A 22,063-nucleotide genomic window follows, 5' to 3' on the forward strand; every position below is an offset into this window, starting at 1 on the left:
TTTTTAATCATATGAAAATGAAACCATTTTATTTTTTGGCAAACAAACAGAGGTTTACTGTTAAAATTAATACATGGTAGAAAAATTGTGTGAATATTCCTTTAAAAAAAGTTCTAATAATAATTGTATTTTTTTTCCACAATTAAGTTATTAATGTGGTTGTAATTATTTTTTTCATTTAATTGTTTTATTTAATTTTTTCAGTAAGTGGAATATATAAAGATGTACATTATACAGTACAAAAGTAATACAAGAGCAATATATTTCTGTTACGTGTTAAACCGCACTTTTATTTTGACAGGTTGCCGTGAAGTGTGTGTGTACAATATAATATGCTGGTTTTCTCAAATGTAATGGTAAAATTCTCATGAAGTGACTCTAACAGCCTGTAAGTTCATGTGTTCATGTTGTGAGATGCAGAGTTCACGTGTGCTTCAGTATTTGTGTAGTAAACGAAACCGCGTCTCCGCCATTCATACATACCGAGGATAACGGAACATGCAGGATTCATATTTAAACCGTCTTTTGCGTTTTAATATTCGCATACACTAGTTCATATCGCGAATCGAATTAAGTGACAGACCTTCTTTTTTCATCCAAAACTTGACAAATTGCGTGGCATTCCGGCGCTATAGAGTAAATTCGGTTTTATGAATGGACTCCGTATCCTGTCCGCGTCTTCTCGGAAACCATGACCCTAGAAATTTAAGCACACGTCAGAACATTTCGGTTTGCCCTGTGTGTTGTGTTTTAAAGAGTTGTAGTGGTGACATCATCTCTCTCTCTCTCTCTCTCTCTCTCTCTCTCTGTCTCTCTCGTAAGCGCCCAAATGCGTTCTCAGGTACCGAAATGTGGTACCGAATGATTTGGTGTGAATCGATACTCGGTAGTACCGACGCAATTCGGTCGGTACCCTTAAAAGTACCGAGTTCGGTACCCAACCCTAACTAGAAACAACACGGAGTCACAGCACACAGTGTTTCACATTAAAAAGTTCAAAGCACAAAGGGAAGAGATACTGATGTGTTGTATATTATATCTGTGCAACAGTTTATTTTCTTTTAACAGATTTAAATTTCAGTTACTGTGCACCTTAAAAACAATTTATAGTCTTTTCTGCTCCTGTGTTTCGTTCTAAAAGACACCTGGTAGCAAGTAACATGATTTAGAAATGACCGTAAACTCCAGCGAGATAAAGTCATTTCATGCAAAACCATAGACATTTTACAAATCAAGTATAATAATGGGAACACTGAATGATCTTGGACAGTTTCATCGTCTTGACTGTAGTAACCGAATGTGCACAAAAACGTTATTGTGCTTTATAATGTTTTTGTGCAGCTTAACAGTAACACAGAATAGTATACGCACAATAATAGATTTGGATCGGCCCTGTTTGACTGAGACCTGATCCGGCAGATAATGGCAGCATCTGAGCCGAGACCCAGTATGAGATCAGATCAGCGCTTCACTAGAATGAACCACAGCTGTTTATGGATGGAGCCCCCATTAAAGTTGTAAAAGAGACCATGTTTCTTGGTATCACCTTTGACAGAAAACTGTGTTTCATTCCTCACATTAAATTAAAAAAGAAATGTTTTAAAACCATGAATGTTTTAAAGGTTTTATCTAAAACTAAATGGGAGCAGACAGTTCAACTCTTATGGATTTGTACAGAAATTTGATCTGCTTAAAGCTGGACTATGGAAGTTTTATTTATGGATCAGCCAGGAAATTATATCACAGACTTAAATCATTGTAAAATGTTCATATCTCTGTGTGTGGAACTGATAATCACTCTTTCACAATCAACAAAATGCAGACTAATTCATTGTAAAGAAAAATAAAATAAAAAATAAATATTGAAAAAAATATATGTATATTTTAGTGGTGGGCCGTTATCAGCGTTAACGTGAGACTCTTATCGGGCGATTAAAAAAAAATATCGCCGTTAATCTATTCTCAAAGTTGGGTTGGGAGCTGGGTCTATACTACGCAAGCTATGATGACTTTCACCTTGATATTTTAGCGGATGTATACCTAGCCGAATTGCACTGTAGGGGCGAGAACGATCTTGAACCTGTGTGTATGCGTGCTAACATGGATGCAGCTATGAAGCCGCCGGGTTTGCTTCAGGAAAATTTATTTTAAGAAGCTTCCCAATGGAAATCGGCAAGTCATTTCTGTCTCTACGTTACATGGTCGCGCTCTCTGTATCGCAGCACAGCGGAGTTCCGCCCAGTTCGCACACACACACACACACACACACACACACAAACAAACGTGGCGCACACACAAGTGAGCACACTCCCACTCCTATTAGTAAATATTAAGCCGCAAAACGTCTATTTAAATATGACTTCTGTGTGTCTCTGTGTTAATGTATGGTGCAGACGCGCGGGTTTGTTCACTACTCATACAGAAGACCGCGTGACGCTTGCGGCGATATTAACGTCTGTCGTCTCACTAAATGAGGACATAAATACACGAACAACATCTCCAGAACTGCTCTGAGAGTCACTTCATGAGCATTCGAGCGTTTCATTTGAGAAAAACTATCCTCACGGCAACCCGTCAAAATAAAAGTTTGGTTTCACTTGAAGACATTGGGCAGAACGGCTACTACTACTAAAACTATTAAAACCTTATCTTTAAGGAATAATCATACAATGTCTTCAATGTTATTAACTAGCAGTCATCAAGAATTTAATATTGATGTTTACTACTAGTAGTGAACTTATTCTGATCTACTTGGCAGAATTCAAATGAGCCATTTTAATCTAGATTAATCTAGATTAATTCCAAGATTACAGTGAGATTAATCTAGATTAAAAAAAAAAATCTATGCCCACCACTAGTATATTTATAATCTATGACAAAAATATATTATAAACTGGATTAGTGAATAATTCACCAGCAAAATTTATTCTAGACATATTCACAGAATTGAATATTTTTGCATTATGAGTGAGTTTCTAGAATTCTGAACAGACATTACAAATCCCATCCATGTATTCCATATTATTGTAAGGATCCACCTGCTAGTCCAAACAACAGAATCCAGCGGCCTGGTCGAAGGTTTAATGCATGTTCGGTCTTTTACTTGCGTCTCTGAATTTATCTGGATTTAGTCTAGCCCCGTATTCAATCTGACTCCAATTCCAAGTGATCATTAAATTTAGACAATATCTATAATTAAAAATTGATCACATATACCGATTGTATTTTAATTTAGATTAGAGTTCGACCGATTCATCGGTTTTGCCGATTAATCGGCACCGATAGTTGATTCCAGCACAGTTTTCCGGTTTGCAACCGTTGCTGGAGTGGCTGTGAAGGCTCCTCTGGCATTATACAGTACGAGAGCGGCCTCTAGAGGCGGAAATCACTGACAGCATGTGTAGTTTATTTTGACACGTGACACTGCGCGCTGCACTGAGCGGGAAACTCCAGACTCGCATTTAAATACAGCCGACAGAAAAGCCTGCCGCGAACAGAGCGCCATTCACATAGTTTTCTATTAAATTACATTATATTTGTCCCAAATCGTTGTGAATGTACATAATGACTTCACCCTAGACTATAAATTATGCATTGTGCATTTATCAGCAAAACGTTTGTCTTACTGTGGCTCTTATAAAGTCTGTATGCTTCATATAGAGCGCTGTAATGGATCACGCTTTCTCTTTCCGCTTGCTCTTTTTTTTTTAAACACCGAACTTCAAACTCATTTATGCCACATTGTTCATTCTTGGAGCAAACTTATGTCCGTTTGGTGATTAAATACATTTTTTTAGACCGCAACTTGATTTGAACGCAAAGCGTCTGGTGTGTGTGTGTGTGTGTGTGTGTGTGTAATACCTCTGAGTTCTCCTGGACGCAGCGCTACGCTTTTGCCCGGTGTGTGACTAACTTTTTTTTTCTTTCTTTTTTTTGATTAGACAATTATCAAGTGTTAAAAAATAGAAGCAAATAAAGTGTACAAATACAATATCCATATGTAATTTTAATGCTATGGCCTTGTGTAGATATTTAAAGATGGCCATCTTTAAGCATGACTGTTGAAATTAAATGGTAACACTTAACAATAAGAGTCCATTGGTAGCATTAATGCAAACTGTAGAAGTATTGTTCCTTGTTAGAGTGTTCATTTCAACATTCACTATTAACTACTAATAGGCTACATTTTTAAATTTTAAAGTTTCTTCTTTTAACATTAGCAAACTATGAAATAAATTTTAATGATCAATATTAAAATTTACAAAGTATGGTTCAGTACGGTTACTGCTTTTTTTTAAATTTCTTTATTTATTTTTTTTTTAAATAGTAAAGCACTAGCTTTCTTTCAGTATCCATTACGAAAACTATTGGTTGATTAATCGATATCAGCCAGTGTGGTCCAACCTAGCTATCGGTATCGATAAAATCCACTATCGGTCGACCTCTAATTTAGATATTTGATTATTCTGAAAATCCCATACTTTCAGTTCTTTGTTCATTAGGGACAGGGTATCGCTTAGCAATTCACTCGGCCAACAGTGAACGCACGGCACAAACTCGTCAGTTCTGAACTTACTCAGAGGGTGCAGAGTGTTATAATACCTTTAAGTGAGCTGCGTCTGTATACTCATAACAAAAAGCGTATTATTTCCTATAACCACGCGAGCTACGCTGTGTTAAGCCAGCGACAGTCAGAAATCCAAAGTGTCCTTCATGGTGCTCCCCATGGTTCATCCATTAAGTGCTTTGGTGTGATCTGTCCTGAGCGCAGATTTGTGGAAATACCCCTACACATTAATCTACTTGAAAAATGATTTCAGAAGAGATAAGAATAAATCGAATATAACAATTTATTATTAGTCAGGTAAAGTTGTATCATGCCAGTTACATAATGAAACAATTAGAAGCCAATTCAGAAAGAATAATGCAATTGTGAATCACGCTGTAACCGCGTGGCAACCCTGCTCCTGTACATAGATACTGTGGCTATATGGGAAATAGCCAAGTGACCTACGCAAGAGACAAACAAATTTAACATAGTCACACATGTAACATTTATCCTAATTTAACACAAGACACACAGTCTAAAATGCATAGCAAAGCACTCAGATGTTTAAGAGAATAAACTTAATTAGCCTGTGTGCACATGTAGTAGCACAAATAACTATACAGTGTGCTCTGAGCACAATGTGTTTAACACAATTGCATTTTTAAATCATACCTGACAGCAGAGACCCTGACACACTGCATGGGGTTTTCTGACTACAGAAATTCCAAAGTAGTGTTTTGTCACTTCCCTTATATACCCAAATAAGAAAAACAAAAAAAATCTTCAGATCAGTTGTAAAAACATAAAATACCTTTTGGTTTGTTAAGTTCTGTGATCCAGGGTCACACCTGGCTGGAGATCGATAAACATTCCCACAGACCCCTAAAGGGGGACACACCCCCTCCTCAGCAGAACACAATTCTACAAAAGTTTTCAATCTTTCTCACAATACAAGTGACTACTGTGAAATTGAGACCAATCTACCAATCGCACAGAGACCGTTAAAATGATACCAAACATGAAAGGGTTAAGATAATTCATTCTTAAGATATAGTAAATATTTTATGTAAGAGTAGCAACTTGAGTTCTTGGCATTTCTTTGTCAACTTTCAGTGACCAGTACCATGAGTCCAGGGGGAAGGATGGAGAGGCAGAGAGGGCAGGGGGAAGTAGGGGGTCGTAAATGATCAAGGAGATAAGTTTGGTCAGGGTGGTGTTTGTTCTCTTTGAAGATCTTTTGTTGTCTTTGGAGATCTCTTCTCCAGTTTAGTTTCATGGCCTTATTGCATGGCATCTGTCTTTGGGAGAGTTCCTGAGTTTTGGCCTCAGAATTAATTTTATAAGGAAATAAATTCGCTCCCTACATTATTAAATCAAATTCATGTAAACAGTTTAAAAAGGTTATCACAAAATCAAATTTTGCACACTTTTAAAGCAGAGTACACATCTAATTCATAAATCTTAAAACAATGATTGGTTTCATGTAAACAGACGGTTTAAAACCATATTTTTGAGACTGTGTTTGGTACACTGCAGTTGGAGAAAATACTCAGCAATTTTGTTAACTGATGAATTTGTCTCAGGGTTTGTCCTTAACCATATTTAAAACACCAGATAGACCTGTAAACAATGTTAAAACATTAATAGATTTTCACTACAGGGGTCTTTAAATACTAGATGTTTTATGATCATGTTTTGTGTTCTGTGACATTTTAGACCTCAGTCCAATGATCCATCAAACATTGATTTGTGCTTTAAGTTTGTACTTTATCTTTAATAATGGATTCACAGCTAAACTGATCTGATCTGAGAGTGAAGAGTGTGTCATTGTTCTCTACAGGTTGTATAATTGTGGCGTCACAGATGAAGGTTGTGCTGCTCTGGCTTCAGCTCTGAGATCAAACCCCTCACACCTGAGAGAACTGAATCTGTCTGAGAATAAAGTAAGAGATTCAGTGAAGCTGCTTTCTGATGCACTACAGGATCCTCGCTGTAAACTGGAGATACTGAGGTAAGATCATATATGACTCTCACATGAAGCACATTTAAAGTAAATATGAAGTGTTTAGCCTCAGCTTTTTAGTATTAAATAAACAGCATTGCAAAAGTCATTGGTTCTGATGTTCACTGTAGTTTATATGTAGATGATATCTGCATTTGTTACAGAACCAAATACATGAATATCATCAAGCAAAAAATCCTACTGAAGATAAACAAAATACAATCTTGGTCAACACAGAACGATTTCAAGTTCTCACAAACAGAAACTGTCTGTATGCATTTCTGTCAACTTCAGTCGTTGCACAATGAACTAGAGACAAATCCGTCTTTTTTGCCTCCAATACTGATTCTGACACCTGGGGTTCAGTATTATCTGAAACATTATTTAGTGGGGAACAAATAAATGTGTTGCACTAAATCTAGTAAAATGTTACACGTTGCTGTGTGTATTATCAAATCCATTCATGAAAACAATGTATTTATAAATAAATATATACTATAAAATTAAAAGACGTTTCTTTTAAATGTATAGCACTTTTTTTAATAAGGCAACAGCATATGATGGATAGGACAAAACAGATACAGTGCAGCACAAATGGATTACAGTATGCACATGCGGTGCGCAGAATAATGCACTAGAAACAACACGGAGTCACAGCACACAGTGTTTCACATTAAAAAGTTCAAAGCATAAAGAGAAGAGATACTGATGTGTTGTGTATTATATTTGTACAACAGTTTATTTTCTTTTAACAGATTTAAATTTCAGTTACTGTGCAGCTTAAAAACAATTTATAGTCTTTTCTGCTCCTGTGTTTTGTTCTAACAGACACCTGGTAGCAAGTAACATGATTTAGAAACGACAGTAAACTCCAGCGAGATAATGTCATTTTATGCAAAAACCATAGACATTTATCTACAAATTAAGTATAATAAAAACTTTATGGTGCTTTATTATGTTTTTGTGCCTTTTGTGCAGCTTAACAGTAACACAGAATAGTATCAGATTTGGATCGGTCTCGTCTGACTGATACCTGATCCGGCAGATAATGGCAGTATCGGAGCCGATAACCGATATGAGGATCGAAATCAGTGCTTCATTAGAATGAACCGCAGTTGTTTATGGATGGAGCCCTCATTAAAGTTGTCACAAAAGCACATTTCTGCACACTTTTAAAGCAGAGTACACAACTAATTAATTCATCGTTTGTTTGAAATCTTTGCAAATTTATTAAAAATAAAAAACAAAACAAAAAAATATACACAAGTATTCACAGTCTTTGCCACGACACTCAAACTGAGCTCAGGTGCAGCTGTCTCCACTGATCCTCTGAACTAGATTGTAGATTGTAGAGTCCACCTGTGCTAAATTCAGTTGACTGGACATGATTTGGAAAGGCACACACCTGTCTATATAAAGTATACTTATGTACATGTGATGTTTTTATTTTTTAATAAATTTCCAAAGATTTCGAACAAACTTCTTTCATGATGTCATTATGGGGTATTGTTTGTAGAATTTTGAGAAAAATAATGAATTTAAACACCAGATAGACCTTTAAACAATGTTAAAAACATTAAAAGATATTCAACACAGGGGTCTTTAAATGCTGTTAAATTTAGATTTTTTTTATGATCATGTTTTGTGTTCTGTGACATTTTAGACCTGAAGAGTGTGTCATCTTTCTCTACAGGTTGTATTGTTGTGGCGTCACAGATGAAGGTTGTACTGCTCTGGCTTCAGCTCTGAGATCAAACCCCTCACACCTGAGAGAACTGAATCTGTCTGAGAATTATGTAGGAGATTCAGTGAAGCTGCTTTCTGATGTACTACAGGATCCTCGCTGTAAACTGGAGACACTGTGGTAAGATCTCTGTGATAGTCACACGTCTTTGTCCTCAGTAAAACATACTTTAATGTCAATTCTAAGAATAAAACCAGCAATGTTCAGTAAACACACTAAATCTCAGCAGAATTGACTGATTAAGTTGATTTCATTCATTTCCATTACATCACATGCTTTGCTTATGATAGTTTGATTAATAATGAACTTTCAGATAACGTGTAAAATATGAATCCAGAGTCTCTGTGATTTACTGCAGGATGAATATCTCAGAGGTTTAGAGTTGAACAGACAAGAGTCTGAATGTGTTTAGTTTTAACTCAGTATTACAGTGATCAATGAAAGTTATAATCACTTTAGTGTTCAGCATTATCATTGATAAAAGGAAAGACCCTCAAGACCTATAAAACAACAAGCAGTATTTTTTATTTTATTCATATATTTGTTGCTCTATCAGCAGTTTCATGTTCCTCTTATATCAGGGATATATAAACTCGGTCCTGGAGGGCCACAGTCCTGCAGAGTTTAGCTTCAACCTCAATTAAACACCTGAACACAGGGACTGATTATGACTCGGACCGATTTAAAGGCCCTCCTCGGTTGAAATCGTGTCCCGGGAGAGCGGTGTTTCGGCTGGGTCCTCCTCTGCTCTAGTGTCCTGTACACCTGTGTGTTAATCCAGCCTTTCTGAACACAGTAATCAGTGTCTCCAGGATCACTAGAAAGTTACAGACAGGTGAGTTTAATCAGGGCTGGAGCTAAACTCTGCAGGACAGTGATCCTCCAGGACAGATCCCATCTCTTGACCATCCCTGTCTCATATCCTGAGAAAAACATTATTTAAGAAAAGAAAGTTAATCAAAGTGGAATATACACAGCAAACACAATAAAGCTGGAGGTAAACAGGTGATGAGGCAGAAGAAAAGATCATTAACATGATCTCAGTGCATGTAGGCAAGAGTTATTACTTTGTAAGACCTTGAGAATCTCGACTGAGTTCAACACATTTCTATTCAGTTTTAAGCTGCCAGATGAGATCAAACATGACACAATGATCAAGTGTTTGATCACAAGAGTTAATAAATGAGATGTAATGGGGAACATGTGGCTCCTGTGAAGCAGATGTCCTCCTGTAGGTGTTTATTAGAGGAGCAAGTGACTGTTTCTCCAGACAGATCCGTCCTTATATCACTATCAAACAATATCTCACATTCAGCTCTGTGTGTCTGTTCAGTCCTGAAGCACATGACAGTTTCAAACAGCAGCATTGAGCATCAACATGCAGAAATCTCATTCTATCAGCAGCAGTATGTGGCAATGCTTGTCATTATATCTCCTCTCCTGCTCTGAGACCAGAGTCAATAACAAACTACACACACTTCAACTACAATTCACACTGTGTCATTGTTCTCTACAGGTTGAGTTATTGTGGCATCACAGATGAAGGTTGTGCTGCTCTGGTTTCAGCTCTGAGATCAAACCCCTCACACCTGAGAGAACTGAGTCTGTCTCTGAATAAATTAAGAGATTCTAATAGGAAGTTACTCTCTGATCTGAGGAACGATCCACATTATAAACTGGAGACATTAGACTATTGTGAGTGTTTGTTTATTTAAAGCTGTTATTAATCTATGATCAGTTGTTCATTCATATCTCTGCCTGTAATATGAATATACTGTGTGTTTTCTGAGCTGGATCTGCTGATGTGATGTGACAGCAGTAATGTCTCAGACTCATATCTGACTGTCTGTGTGTTTTATTGTAGGACACTCAGTATTTATCCGTCAGTCCAGTTTGGTCAGGATCAGCTGATGGTGAATAAGGAGCCGCTACAGAGACGTCACAGTCACACAATCAACAGAGACTGCGTGATGGAGCCACAAAACTTAGAGATGTTCATTTTCAGTTCATTTTCCTGACCGACTCCCAACACTCGTTAACCAATCATTGACCGTGAAAACTGGACTGTTACATTAGATTTAAATTAAATTGGAATGGATACGTTTGTGACCCATTAAAAGTGAACACTTTACAGTTTCTATTAACGTCTTATTCTTATCTGTATGACCAAAAATGACACAGTATTTTAAGTCGTTTCCTCTGTAATAAGGAAAAAATCTAAGTGATCTTGCTGCAGGTTTTGCCCATCTGCAGACCACGTGGCCGGTTGCGTTCCAAGGCATGGTGTGTTATGGGCTCTCTCTGTATGGGTGTGTGAAAAAAGGATGAACAGAATAAATAAACAATTTTAACAGACTATACGAGCATATCACAATGAGCGGTGCCCACACATATATTCTGATGACTGTATAAAAAGGAATTAAATAATACTCCTAATAATGAACTGGAAAGAAAACAATAAATAAATTCTTCTTCCTTTTTTTCAAGAGAGAATGAATTCCTCCTTGTGCAAGGAACCCCATGCTTCGAATGAGAGGTTTACAAAAAAAAAGTGTTTAGTTTAAGTTGCAAAACTCTCTCTTTCTCTTTCTCTCTCTCTATCTCTTTGGGATCCTTGAGAAAAACAATAATGAATAAGCAATAATAAAAAGTAAAGGAAATTAAGAGATCAGTTTTAAGACACACCCACGCTCACACATATATTATGTTGTTTGTATGAAAATAATTTAAATAAAATATGTAACATACTGAAATGAAAATAAATCAAGAAACAAAGAACTTAATTATTTTACTGATCTATTCTTGTTTTATGTATTATATAATTGTAGTGATTTTTGCTTTCGCCAACCTAGGGAGGCGAAATGGTGTAGTGATGGGTACTCGCATCACCAATGACGCTATGATATTTGGATCACGTGTCAATTAAGTTGTGGTTATGAGTACATCACATAAGAAAGATTGGTAGGATCTCTAACTTGTAGAACCTCTTTCTGTATTCTCAACACAAGGAAGACACAAGTGTAATAAAATAGAATTTATTAACAAAAAATAGACAAGAGTAATCAACAACTACTAAACGAATACCATAAATGAAATAGGAATAAAGTGCATAAGATGCATAAAATGCAAGTGATTTTGTTGATTGTTGCAATGTCAGAGCTACGTTATCTGGAAAGATAAATCGTTGCTACTCTGAAAAAAATAAGGTGAAGAACCTTATTATGCATCAAACAAATACATGAAAGATTTGCTTTAAACTGCAATCGGCTATATAATATCTAATGTAAATTAGAAAAATCATATACCGATAATATACAACAATTCCAAGGTCTCTGGAAGAGGTTTGGATAAGTGATAGTTACGTTCTCTGTGGTCGAGTGAGCAGTCCGGTGGCGGTGACTTCATCCACTGGTTGTGCTGGTAACAATGCAGTGGGGAAAGGAGCAGGAATCCGTTTCGACAGCCTTGAACACGAAGTGCTGGAGGATGCTTATCTCCTGGAGCACCAAAGGGTCCTAGAATCTGGAAAACGCAGATGTGACCCTGGAGTAGGTGCAGAAGGTCCTTAGCCTGGAACACGCAAGCCAAGGTACCTTGGAGTGAAGGTTGGCTCGCTGGAGCTTAACCTTGTTACAGATGTCTGTGTGTCTTCTGCCTCTTTGGGCTAGAGACTCAGAACTTGGTTGATCTGTTAGTGTCTCACCCTTGCAGGCCGGAGACTCAGATCTGGTTGATCTGTTGCTGCCTTCCTGGTAACAGGACTCAGACTCAGAACTCGAAGGAGTGTCTTTTGGGAAGGTACCTTTATCTCTTTTCGATGAGGAGGAGATTGCAATCTGGCGCTTCTCCATTTCCATGCTGTGATTGGCTGTTTCCATCAGAGTGGGGGACACGGTGTGGCCCACCCTTCTTTCCTCCTGTGGAACTTATTTGCATAGTCCAAACACAAAGTTAGAAAAGTGTCACAAAAGTTTTACCAATGCATCATTCACTTACCAAACACACAACCAGAATACCTTTGGCAATGTTACGAACACATTAAGTCCAAACATGATGGAAGAAGATTGAACTGTCATGCATGCATTCATTTGTCCATCAACAGCTGAGTTTGTGTAAGATGTCGCACTACACGTCGCTGTCACTAAGAATACTTATTTCTCTGAATAAGTATGATGTGTGTGTTGTAGTTTGCATCAGTTTAAGGTTTGATAACATAGTTATGAATGGATTTGGATGGAACTTTGTGATCTCTCTTTGTTTCACCCACTGCTGCTGCATCCAGAGGTCCTAAGGAATTTTTATGGCAGTCACAGTCCAAAACCTTAGGAATCAGTCTGTTGGTGGGTGAAGGGCAGAAACTGTATTTGACCAATGTGAAGTCCTGTCCTTTCCGGGCTTTTTACGAAAGGTCTTTTTCTTGCCCTCTAAGAGGTGTCTGGCTGTTGTCCTGGCATCTTTATCTGATGGCGTTGGACAGTTTGCTTATGTTAGTCCACCAAGATCCAATCAAAATGTAGCAAACCTTTGTCCACTATTGTGGTCAGAGAGGGGCCCCGCCATAAACTGGGCCCTGGAATGTGCTGTCCACTACATAATCGTTCGTTCCTTGTTCATGTAATGGACGATGCTTTGGCAATGCTGTGCAAGTCATGCCAATAAAGCTCATTTGAGTTGAATTGAATTGAAATGTATAAAAATTCCCTTACACTTTTCTTTGAGAAAAAGTCCTCCTCGTGCGAGGATGACCATTCTTTGAATGAGAGGTTTACAAAAAAAAAAAATGTGTTTAGTTTAAGCTGGAAAAGCTCCTTTGTCTCTCTTTCTCCCCCTTACCATCTCTCTCTCTCTCTCTCTCTCTCTCTCTCACACACACACACACACACACATGCACACGTTTGCTTAGCTATCTTAATGGTACATTACACAGGTTCCTATTGTTTTTTATGTACAAATAACCATACATTTTACAACCTAATACTAACCCATCACAGAAAACTTACATCTTACAAAAAAAAATAAAATAATAATAATAATTAATGTGTTTTATAAGTAATTTACTCATGGTTTCCAATGAAATGCCCCATGCAAAGTTGTTCATGCTCCTCTCTGAGAGAACGCTTGCTCCCACAACGTAGGTTAAACAAGTACACAAACACACATTCAATCGTCCGAGTCGTATTCTCTTCTATTAAATGAAAATAAATAAATTATGCAATTACACACAATATAAAACAACGCAAAACATTTACACTAGTTTTAGTCATCACTAAAAATATAAAAACGTTGTACATTTTACCAGGAGCGGGAAAAAATAGTTTGTCATGTTAGAAAAAGTTATCAAAAGGGGAAAACAATATATATTTTAATAGGCCAAACGATAAGGGCTATTGTGGCCCCAACACATCCGGACATGTCAGATTTCTATGTTTTCCATAGACAATTAAATTCCATTCATTTATTTGTATAGCTTTTCACAAAACAAATTGTTGCAGAGTAGTTTATCCTGGGACCACACGAGTATCTGGTGCGCCAGCTGCTGGGACATGAAATGACCTGAAGGCCGTATCTGACCTGGGGTATAAAAATAGCAAAATACCTTATCGGGGCGCAACCCATACCATAAGAACAGAATTTCTCTCAGATTTGAGATCTTTATTTTTGGTCTGTTCTATTGATATGGGACTGAGATCACATTTCCAATTGCACTGAGACTGTAAAATTGATACCAAACATGAAGAGTTTACGCTCATGACTTCTGAAGATATAGTAAATATTTTATGTAAGAGTAGCAGCTTGAGTTCTTGGAATTTCTTTGTCAACTTTCAGTGACCAGGACTATGTGCCCAGCGGGAAAGGATGGGTGAATGGACCGATGAGCAAATGGTCTTTCTCTCAGATCTTCTTGTCTGATTATAGAGTTTATTGTGTTGCGGCATGACATTTGCATTGCGAGAGTTCCTGAGTGACTGGCTTCACGAGGAGATCAAAGCCCCCCTACAAAAGTACGGGGTGAGAGTGCTAGGCTGAAGGGAAGAACCCGATATTGGTAAGCTTCGCCCCTGAAAGTAAACCTCAGGAACTTCCTGTGAGTGGGAAGGATGGAGACATGGAAGTATGCGTCTTTTAGATCTATCGTGACAAACCAGTCCTCGGACCTAATCTGAGACACGACCTGCTCGATAGTGAGCATCCTGAACTTCAGTCACATGACTGAGCAGTTCAGCTGACGTAGATCTAAAATTGGGTGCAACCCCCCATCCTTGGAACAATGAAGTACAGGCAGTAGAACCCGGTTTCGCGAGGAGGGACCACCTCGATGGCCTCCTTCCTCAAGAGAGTATTTACTTCTTGTTCTAATACCAGAGCCTGCTAGGGGTCCACCAGTGTAGAAAAGACCCCGCTGAATGGCGGTGGTGGAGCGCCGAATTTGATACGATAGCCTTTTTCTACAGTCTGCAGGACCCAACGAGATACATTTGGCAGTAGTTTCCACGCTGCTAAATAATCTACTAAGGGAACCAGCCTCTCGAGGCTGGCTTCTGGAGTGCTTTGAGCTGCTTGCTCGGTGCCCTGTAGCGGAGGACCGGCTGGAGATAACCAAGCTAACTGCTGTAGAGACCCCTGAGGGGGTGGCGAATATCTCAGCTCTACTACATTTCCGGGTGGAAGACCGTGAGATATATGCTCGCTGGAGATCGCTGCCGCCCTCGGGTCGGGCCTCGTCTTAGAAGCCTCGGCCCTCGCTTTCTGAACCTCTCTGTATGAGGAGCTGGTACACAGCTGGGACTGCCCCCATCCGGGAGTCCCCAGAGCTAGAGAACGGCGAGTGAGAAACTGCTGGAACGCCGCCGCCTGTTTACGAGCCTCCTGGTAATCAGAATTGACGGCGTCGCCGAACAAACCAGAAGGCACGAGCGGGGCATCCATGAGGAAGACCCTGTCTTTCTCCTTCATATCTGACAGGGTCAACCATAAATGCCTCTCCACCGCCACCAGAGCTGCCATGGACCGTGGAAAGATAAATCAGCGGCGCTCCTAAGTTCTGAGATGTCATCTGCCTTGATATCTTCGCCTTCATCTAGCTCTTTAAGCAGGTCGGCTTGGTACGCCTGCAACACCGCCATCGTGTGCAGACACGCACCAGCCTGACCTGCTGCCGTGTAGCCCTTGCCCACCAGCGCTGATGCTGTTCTTAGCGGCCTGGAGGGTAAGACCGGAGCCTTTAGAGACGCGTCGGGGGACAGATAACTGGCAAGTGTCTGCTCTACCTGCGGCATCGCTCTATAACCGCGTTCGCCCAAACCTGCCACTTTACCATAATAATTAGAGGCGGGGATGAATACGCGGGCCGAGAGTGGTTTCCCCGGGGAAAAAAAGGCAGGCTCCGGCGTGGAGGTGGCGGCTTAGTTCGCAGAAACCGCTCATCTAATTTACTTTTCTGCGGTTCAGCCTGTCTCTCGGCGGGCCAGTCGATGTTTAACTTGGCTACCACACGAGTAACCACCTCCAACAACTCCTCATACTGGGGCGACTGAGAGGGCGAATCTTCGACGCTCTCCACATCAACCTCCTCGAAGGAAGATAGGCGGAGCATCAAGCCCGCTCCCCGGAGGGAAGTAGCCGCAGAACGGGCTTCTGACCCCAAAGAGCGGGGGGATCTGGCGGGTGAGGAAAAAGATAGGGACTCGCCTGTCTCCATTCCCCCCACCAGATCCAGCTGCGAACCCCGCGAGAGCAGCTGCTGCTCCGCCTCGGCAGAAGCGGGGCCAGCACCGCGGGGAACGCTGGCGAAGACTCCCTCCTCGAAGAGAGCCTTCTGGGAGCGAAGCGTACACAGGGGAAGCTGCTCGCAATGCGGACAGTCGGCCCCCTCGATAGCCGAATCAGCGTGATTGTATCTTGTATTCAGGCTTGTATCTCACATAAGTGGTTTAAGCTAATAACGTACTAGCTATAATAAACAGCTGCCACTTTACTGAAATTAATGAAACTATCAAGACCTATACTGATGAATAATCCGTGCATGTGTATTGAATATAGAGTGAATCCAGGTGAACTTATAGTCAGAAAACAGCACAATTGTTTGTTTGTTTGTTTGCCTTTATTTAACCAGGAGAGAACCTCACTGAGATTAAAAATCACTTTTCCAGGACTGTCCTGGCCAAGATAGGACACTTATACCCAGTTATACAAATACACGTATTACAAACAACAATACATCACAACAATAAAATATTACAGCATTAGAAGCATTTGCAGATCATTAAATCATCTTCTATCGCACACAAAAGTTTTTTTTTTTTGTTATTACTAAGAGACACCAACTGATTTAGCCGCAGTTTCATTTGAAGAGAGTTCCAGTCTGATGGTGCAGCATATTCAAATGCAGTTTTACCTAAATTAGTTCGAGCTGAAGGTACATAACAATTATAAAAAGACTGGGAACGCAATGAATAGTTAACAACTACTTTTGGTTGAACCAAACAACAGAGATAGGATGGCAAAAAAACCCAGAATAGCTTTGTAAATCAATAAGTACCAATGCATTTTCCTTCAAACAGCAAGTGAAGACCAGGCAACTCTATTATATAGTGTACAATGATGTGTAGAAAATTTACAATCCGTAAAAAATCTTAAAGCACCATGATATACAGCTTCCAAGGAGGCAAGAAGATAAGAGGCATGCTGATACACTACATCTCCGTAGTCAGGAATCGGTAAAAGTTCCAGACACAAGCCTCTTCCTTGCATTAAATGAAAAGCAAGACTTATTTCTGAAATAAAATCCTAGCCGTTTCTTCAACTTTAGTCTCAGATAATTAATATGTGAATTAAAACGCAGTGTGTCATCAATTATGATGTCCAGGTGCTTATACTCTGTAGAGTTCAGAGAACAACAGAACTATCTAAAGAATTTCAAAAATTTGATAACCACATAAATTTTGTTTTCTCAACATTTAAGACCAACTTTAAAGTAAAAAACCTTGCCTGAATAATATCAAATGCTGATTGTAAGTCACCCAGAGCTTGTTGTTGTGTAGGAGTAGAACAATAGATGAGAGTGTCGTCTGTATAAAAGTGGAACCTTGCATTTTCAATGTTAACATCTAAACAATTTATATATATAGTAAATAATAATGGCCCCAATACAGATCCTTGGGGGACTCCCGTACCCACAGTCTGTTTTGATACCTTCCACAAGCACACATTGAGTTATTCCCTTTAAATAAGCATTAAACCACGAGACTGCATTGTCTGATAGACCAACACTTCTAAGCCTATCTAACAAAATCTTGTGGTCCACTGTATCAAATGCTTTAGTTAAAGACATGCACAGTGGTGTCTTTCATCTAGGGACCCCACAAGGTCATTTAAAACTTTTAAGACAGCCGTAATGGTGCTATGTTTTTTACAAAATCCCGATTGGTTGATAAACAAAAGTTTATGAGAATATAAATACTGTGTCAGTTGTTCACTGATAAAACTTTCCAAAACGTTTTGACAAGATACATAGCTTTGAAATAGGTCTATAGTTATTGAATAAAGTAGGGTCACTCCCTTTCAACAGAACCACAGAAGCGGAGTTCTAGATCTATGGAATTTCCTTGGTTGTTAGGGAAAGATTGAACAGATATGTCAATGGTTGTGAAATTATATTAGCCGCTAATTTTAAAAACAATGGTTCAATAAGATCAGGACCTGACGATTTATTCACATCTAGGTCTTGTAATGCAGAGCAGACTTCAGAAGTAGTAATGTGATTGAAAACAAACTCTGTTGTCCATAGATGACGCTATGCATTAAGAAATTCAGAAGTTACAGTGGTATAATTATTAGTCTGAAACAATGACTCTGATTCAGTGTAGTGGCTATTAAAACAATTAAGCATTTGTAATTTATCCACTATTTTAATACCATCCTTTGTTATGCAATTAGGAAGACCTGAAACAGAACTATTACCATTCACAAACTTTGTTTTTCCAGAACTTAATTTTTTTTAGTTTTATCTAGAAAATATTCTGCTTTTGCCTTTCTAATCATAACTGTACATTTGTTACGAAGCTGTTTGAAATACAACCAATCAGGATTTAAGTTGGTTTGTCTGGCTTTAGCCCATGCAGCATCCCACTCATGAATAAGGTCAGACAGTGTAGTTGAAAACCACGGATTATCCCAGTATTTAACTTTTTTTTTTTTTTTTTAAAGGAGCATGCTTGTTAATGATCAAAATAAAATTATATTTTTGAACATGCTTTATACTGTAAAAACCCAAAATATTATATATATAAAATTATAAAATTATTATAAATCTGTTTTTGATCTCTGGTGGGGTATTCCATCCACATTTGCATTTAGTCTAAATGTAGGCTGCTGTAAGATTGGAAATGCATATTCTTCCCCTGAAATACATTTTAAAATATATTTTAGCCATTTTTTTGAAAAGCTGGAAAGTGAATAAAATGCGTACTATGTTTTACTGGAAGAATCTGTTTTCCTGAAAATAAATGATGTGCAAATAATCCTACAGGGATCGAGTTGCTGATTGTTTTGCTCACAGAAGGTTTTATGGCATTGTATTTTATGAATATAGCTGGCTGTGAGAGTTTAGTGATGTGATGGTTGGTTCTGGTGTGTTTTCTAGACACTGGCATTGCTGATGATGACCTGAAGGTGTGGACGGCTGTGGTCAGCGCTCTGCTTCATATTCATGTGGACACTGGAGACTGGAGGAGAGGCCTGCAGCTGCTGGATGAGTCTGTCAGAGAGACGCCACACCGAACACAGACCTTCCTTCAACACACACCGCTGACATATAGCTGCACTTTATCATCTGCAGTGCTTCATGGGTCACTGAATACTGGAAAAACTAGAGCCGGAGGTGATAGAAATGACACAGAACAGATCCGTGCCTTTGATTTATTCTAGATCTAGTGTGTGTGTATATATAAACTATCATAGATAAACCATATAATGGCTTGTTGGTTCCTAAATAATGGGTTTATCAGTGAATGGCGCCATCTGGTGGATCTCTATAGAACTGCGTACAGTACACCTTGGAGCACAAAACCAGTCATAACAAGTAGCACGGGTATATTTGTAGCAATAGCCAACAATACATTTTTCTTTTATGCCAAAAATCATTAGGATATTAAAGTGCCCCTGTTATGGATTTTTGTAAATGAGCTTTCATGCAGTGTGTAACACAGCTCTAAGTGAATGAAAACATCCTGCAAAGTTTTAAATCTGAAAGTGCACCGTGTATAAAGTTATTGTCTTTCAAAAGAAAGAGTCAACTCCCAGTCATGAAAACGAGTCGTTCTTAAAACAAATCTTAAGCTGTTTCAAGTTGACGTCATGAAACATTAGCATATTTATGCCCGCCCACTTGTTGCACGCGCAGACCCGGCAGAACTTGAACCTCGCCTCCCTCAAACACTGTAGTGGATTCCTGTGGAGAAGACACTGTGCTCTGCACTGAGTACAGTTAGGGTATGTCGAAAAACTCCCGACTCATTTTCTCCTCCAACTTTAAAATCATCCTACATCGCTGCAGAAGCACCGACCCAGTGTTTACAAAGTGAACGTGCAAGGAGGGTCGAACACCCTTTACAAAAAAAATAAAAAGGTAAAACAACGATGTAGGATGATTTTGATCCGTTGATCACCACTGAAGTCCACTCTATGGAGAAAAATACTGGAATGTGGGGTATGTATTTTTTCAAAAACGCTTTAGAAAACTGAGTCGGGCCGAGTACCAAAACAAAGTTGTAGCCAATCAATAGTAAGGGGCGTGTCTACTCATGATGTGGAGAAGAGAGCGCTCAGTGCACATGATGGACTTTAGTTGAGCCGGGCGACGACAGAAAGATAGAGATGGAGGATAAAAAACGAAAGTGGAAAACGTCTGCGGAATAAAAGAAGGCTTACGATAAGATAAGAAGTAAGACCCGTGTAAATATTGGATCAGCTTTCCAGCGCTGGAGAGAACTCAAGGAGCAGGAAGACCTGCGATCAGACGCCGAGGTTGCTATGTTTCTTCTCGATAGGTGAGTAACACTGTGTCTACACTGGACACAGCTAAAGTCTGTCTACACTGGACGCGATAAAGCGACCGTCGCAAGTCATTTGAAATTTGTGTCAACACGTCATAAATAGATCGCAGCAGCAGTGTTCTGTCAGGGATTTGTCGTGTCGAACCGCGCAGCATCCAGTGTAGACAGCTTCACTGATTATAATGAGTTCTACAGTATTTTGTCGTGCCGATTGTGTCCGGTGTAGACACTGTGTAACATTGGTTTTGCTTTGTTTCACACGCCTGGTACGTATGTGTGGGGCGGAGCTATCAAAATAGGGGCAAGACCATTTTGGGGTAGGGGCGTGTTTGTTTTGGTGAATTGAAATATCAACATTGGCTTCCAGAAATCACTTACCCCACCTTTAATTTATTTGCGACTGAAGAAAGAGAGACATGAACATCTTGGATGACATGGGGGTGAGTAAATTATCAGGAAATTTTTATTCTGAAAGTGGAGTAATTATTTTAAAATCTGTTGCTGTCATGTGCTCTGTACTGTAGCATGCAAGATACGTATTTAGTTGTGTGTGTTGTGTTAGTTGTTCGGTCCGGTCGAGTTTGGAAAAATGAATCGTTGAGCGAATCGTTTGGGAGTCATTAAGCAAAAAAGGGAAAAAACAAATGCATATTATAAGACAATGAAAGTGTTTTTTGACCTTGCATGCATGTCAACCTGTTGTTGGGGATTCCCAAAACCAAAATATGAACCCATAATAGGGGCACTTTAATAACGGTAACAGTATTGACATCGCATGATGTCCCCCCTCAGTCAAACCTCATAAATCATCAGAAATAGAAGATAGAAGAGAAAGAGAAACATGCTTGTGTTTGAAGTGTTGGAATCCTGGTTGAGAGATGATAGGTGCGTTTGACTTCATGCAGCGCTGCACAGACCGATCGGCGAGAGTAAGCCGCTTGCAGTCGGACTCTTTCTGCTCCCGGTAGTGATGCTCTCACGGTGTTTGCATTCTCTATCACGGATGAAGAGAATAACATTCAATATTTGTTAAATGCAAAATGTATTTATTTATTTTTATTTTTATTTTTAATAATGCATAAAGAAATACAGCATTGAAGTAAATTCTAGTTCAAATTCTAGAGGGGGGGGGGGGGTACTGATCGAGTTTTGAAGGCAATATAGTGCAAAAAATTTTAATATCTGGTTTGGTGTCTGCTTTGATATGTGTGGTTATAGGCTACATGCAGGTGGAGAATGCATGTGACACAAAGGAAATAAAGGACAGCATTTGTATAATATACAAAAACAAGTTGGTTTAGTTCGAGTTAGTTATGGCAACAGAAAGGAATATACAGTAATATCTCATCTGAGAATTGGTCATTCTGCCCTCAACAAATCACTTCAGATAATAGGAAACAAGATTCTGGTCAGTGCAATAAATGTGGACTTCCAGAAACTGTACTAATCAATTGTATGGCATATGAAAGGGAAAGAATTCAAAGAATTCAAAGAATGACTTAATTTCTGTTGGAATAAACTCTTTAACTTTGCAGAATATACTAAACAGTTAAAAGATTATGAAACTCATTTAATTTTTTTTTAAAGCAACAAAGTTATATAAGAGAATATAGAAAGGTAGTTGTTTTCTCTCTCTCCTGATATCAAAGCCTCTCAGTAGGTGGCGGATTTTGCACCAAAGATGGTTTGAACCGCCATTAAACTCGAAGAAGAAG

General features: G+C 38.9%; 1 protein-coding gene across 1 annotated transcript in view; it reads left to right on the forward strand.

Moving 5' to 3' along the window:
• Window positions 1-22,063, forward strand: part of LOC131551974 (NACHT, LRR and PYD domains-containing protein 12-like) — a 291,745-nt gene that overhangs the window by 45,524 nt on the left and 224,158 nt on the right. Inside the window, 2 exon segments of the mRNA XM_058795265.1 lie at window positions 6,390-6,560; window positions 8,245-8,415. Coding sequence (XP_058651248.1) covers window positions 6,390-6,560; window positions 8,245-8,415 — 342 coding nt within the window.

The sequence above is a fragment of the Onychostoma macrolepis genome, chromosome 13 (genome assembly GCF_012432095.1).
Source record: "Onychostoma macrolepis isolate SWU-2019 chromosome 13, ASM1243209v1, whole genome shotgun sequence".
Classification (NCBI taxonomy): Eukaryota; Metazoa; Chordata; class Actinopteri; order Cypriniformes; family Cyprinidae; genus Onychostoma; species Onychostoma macrolepis.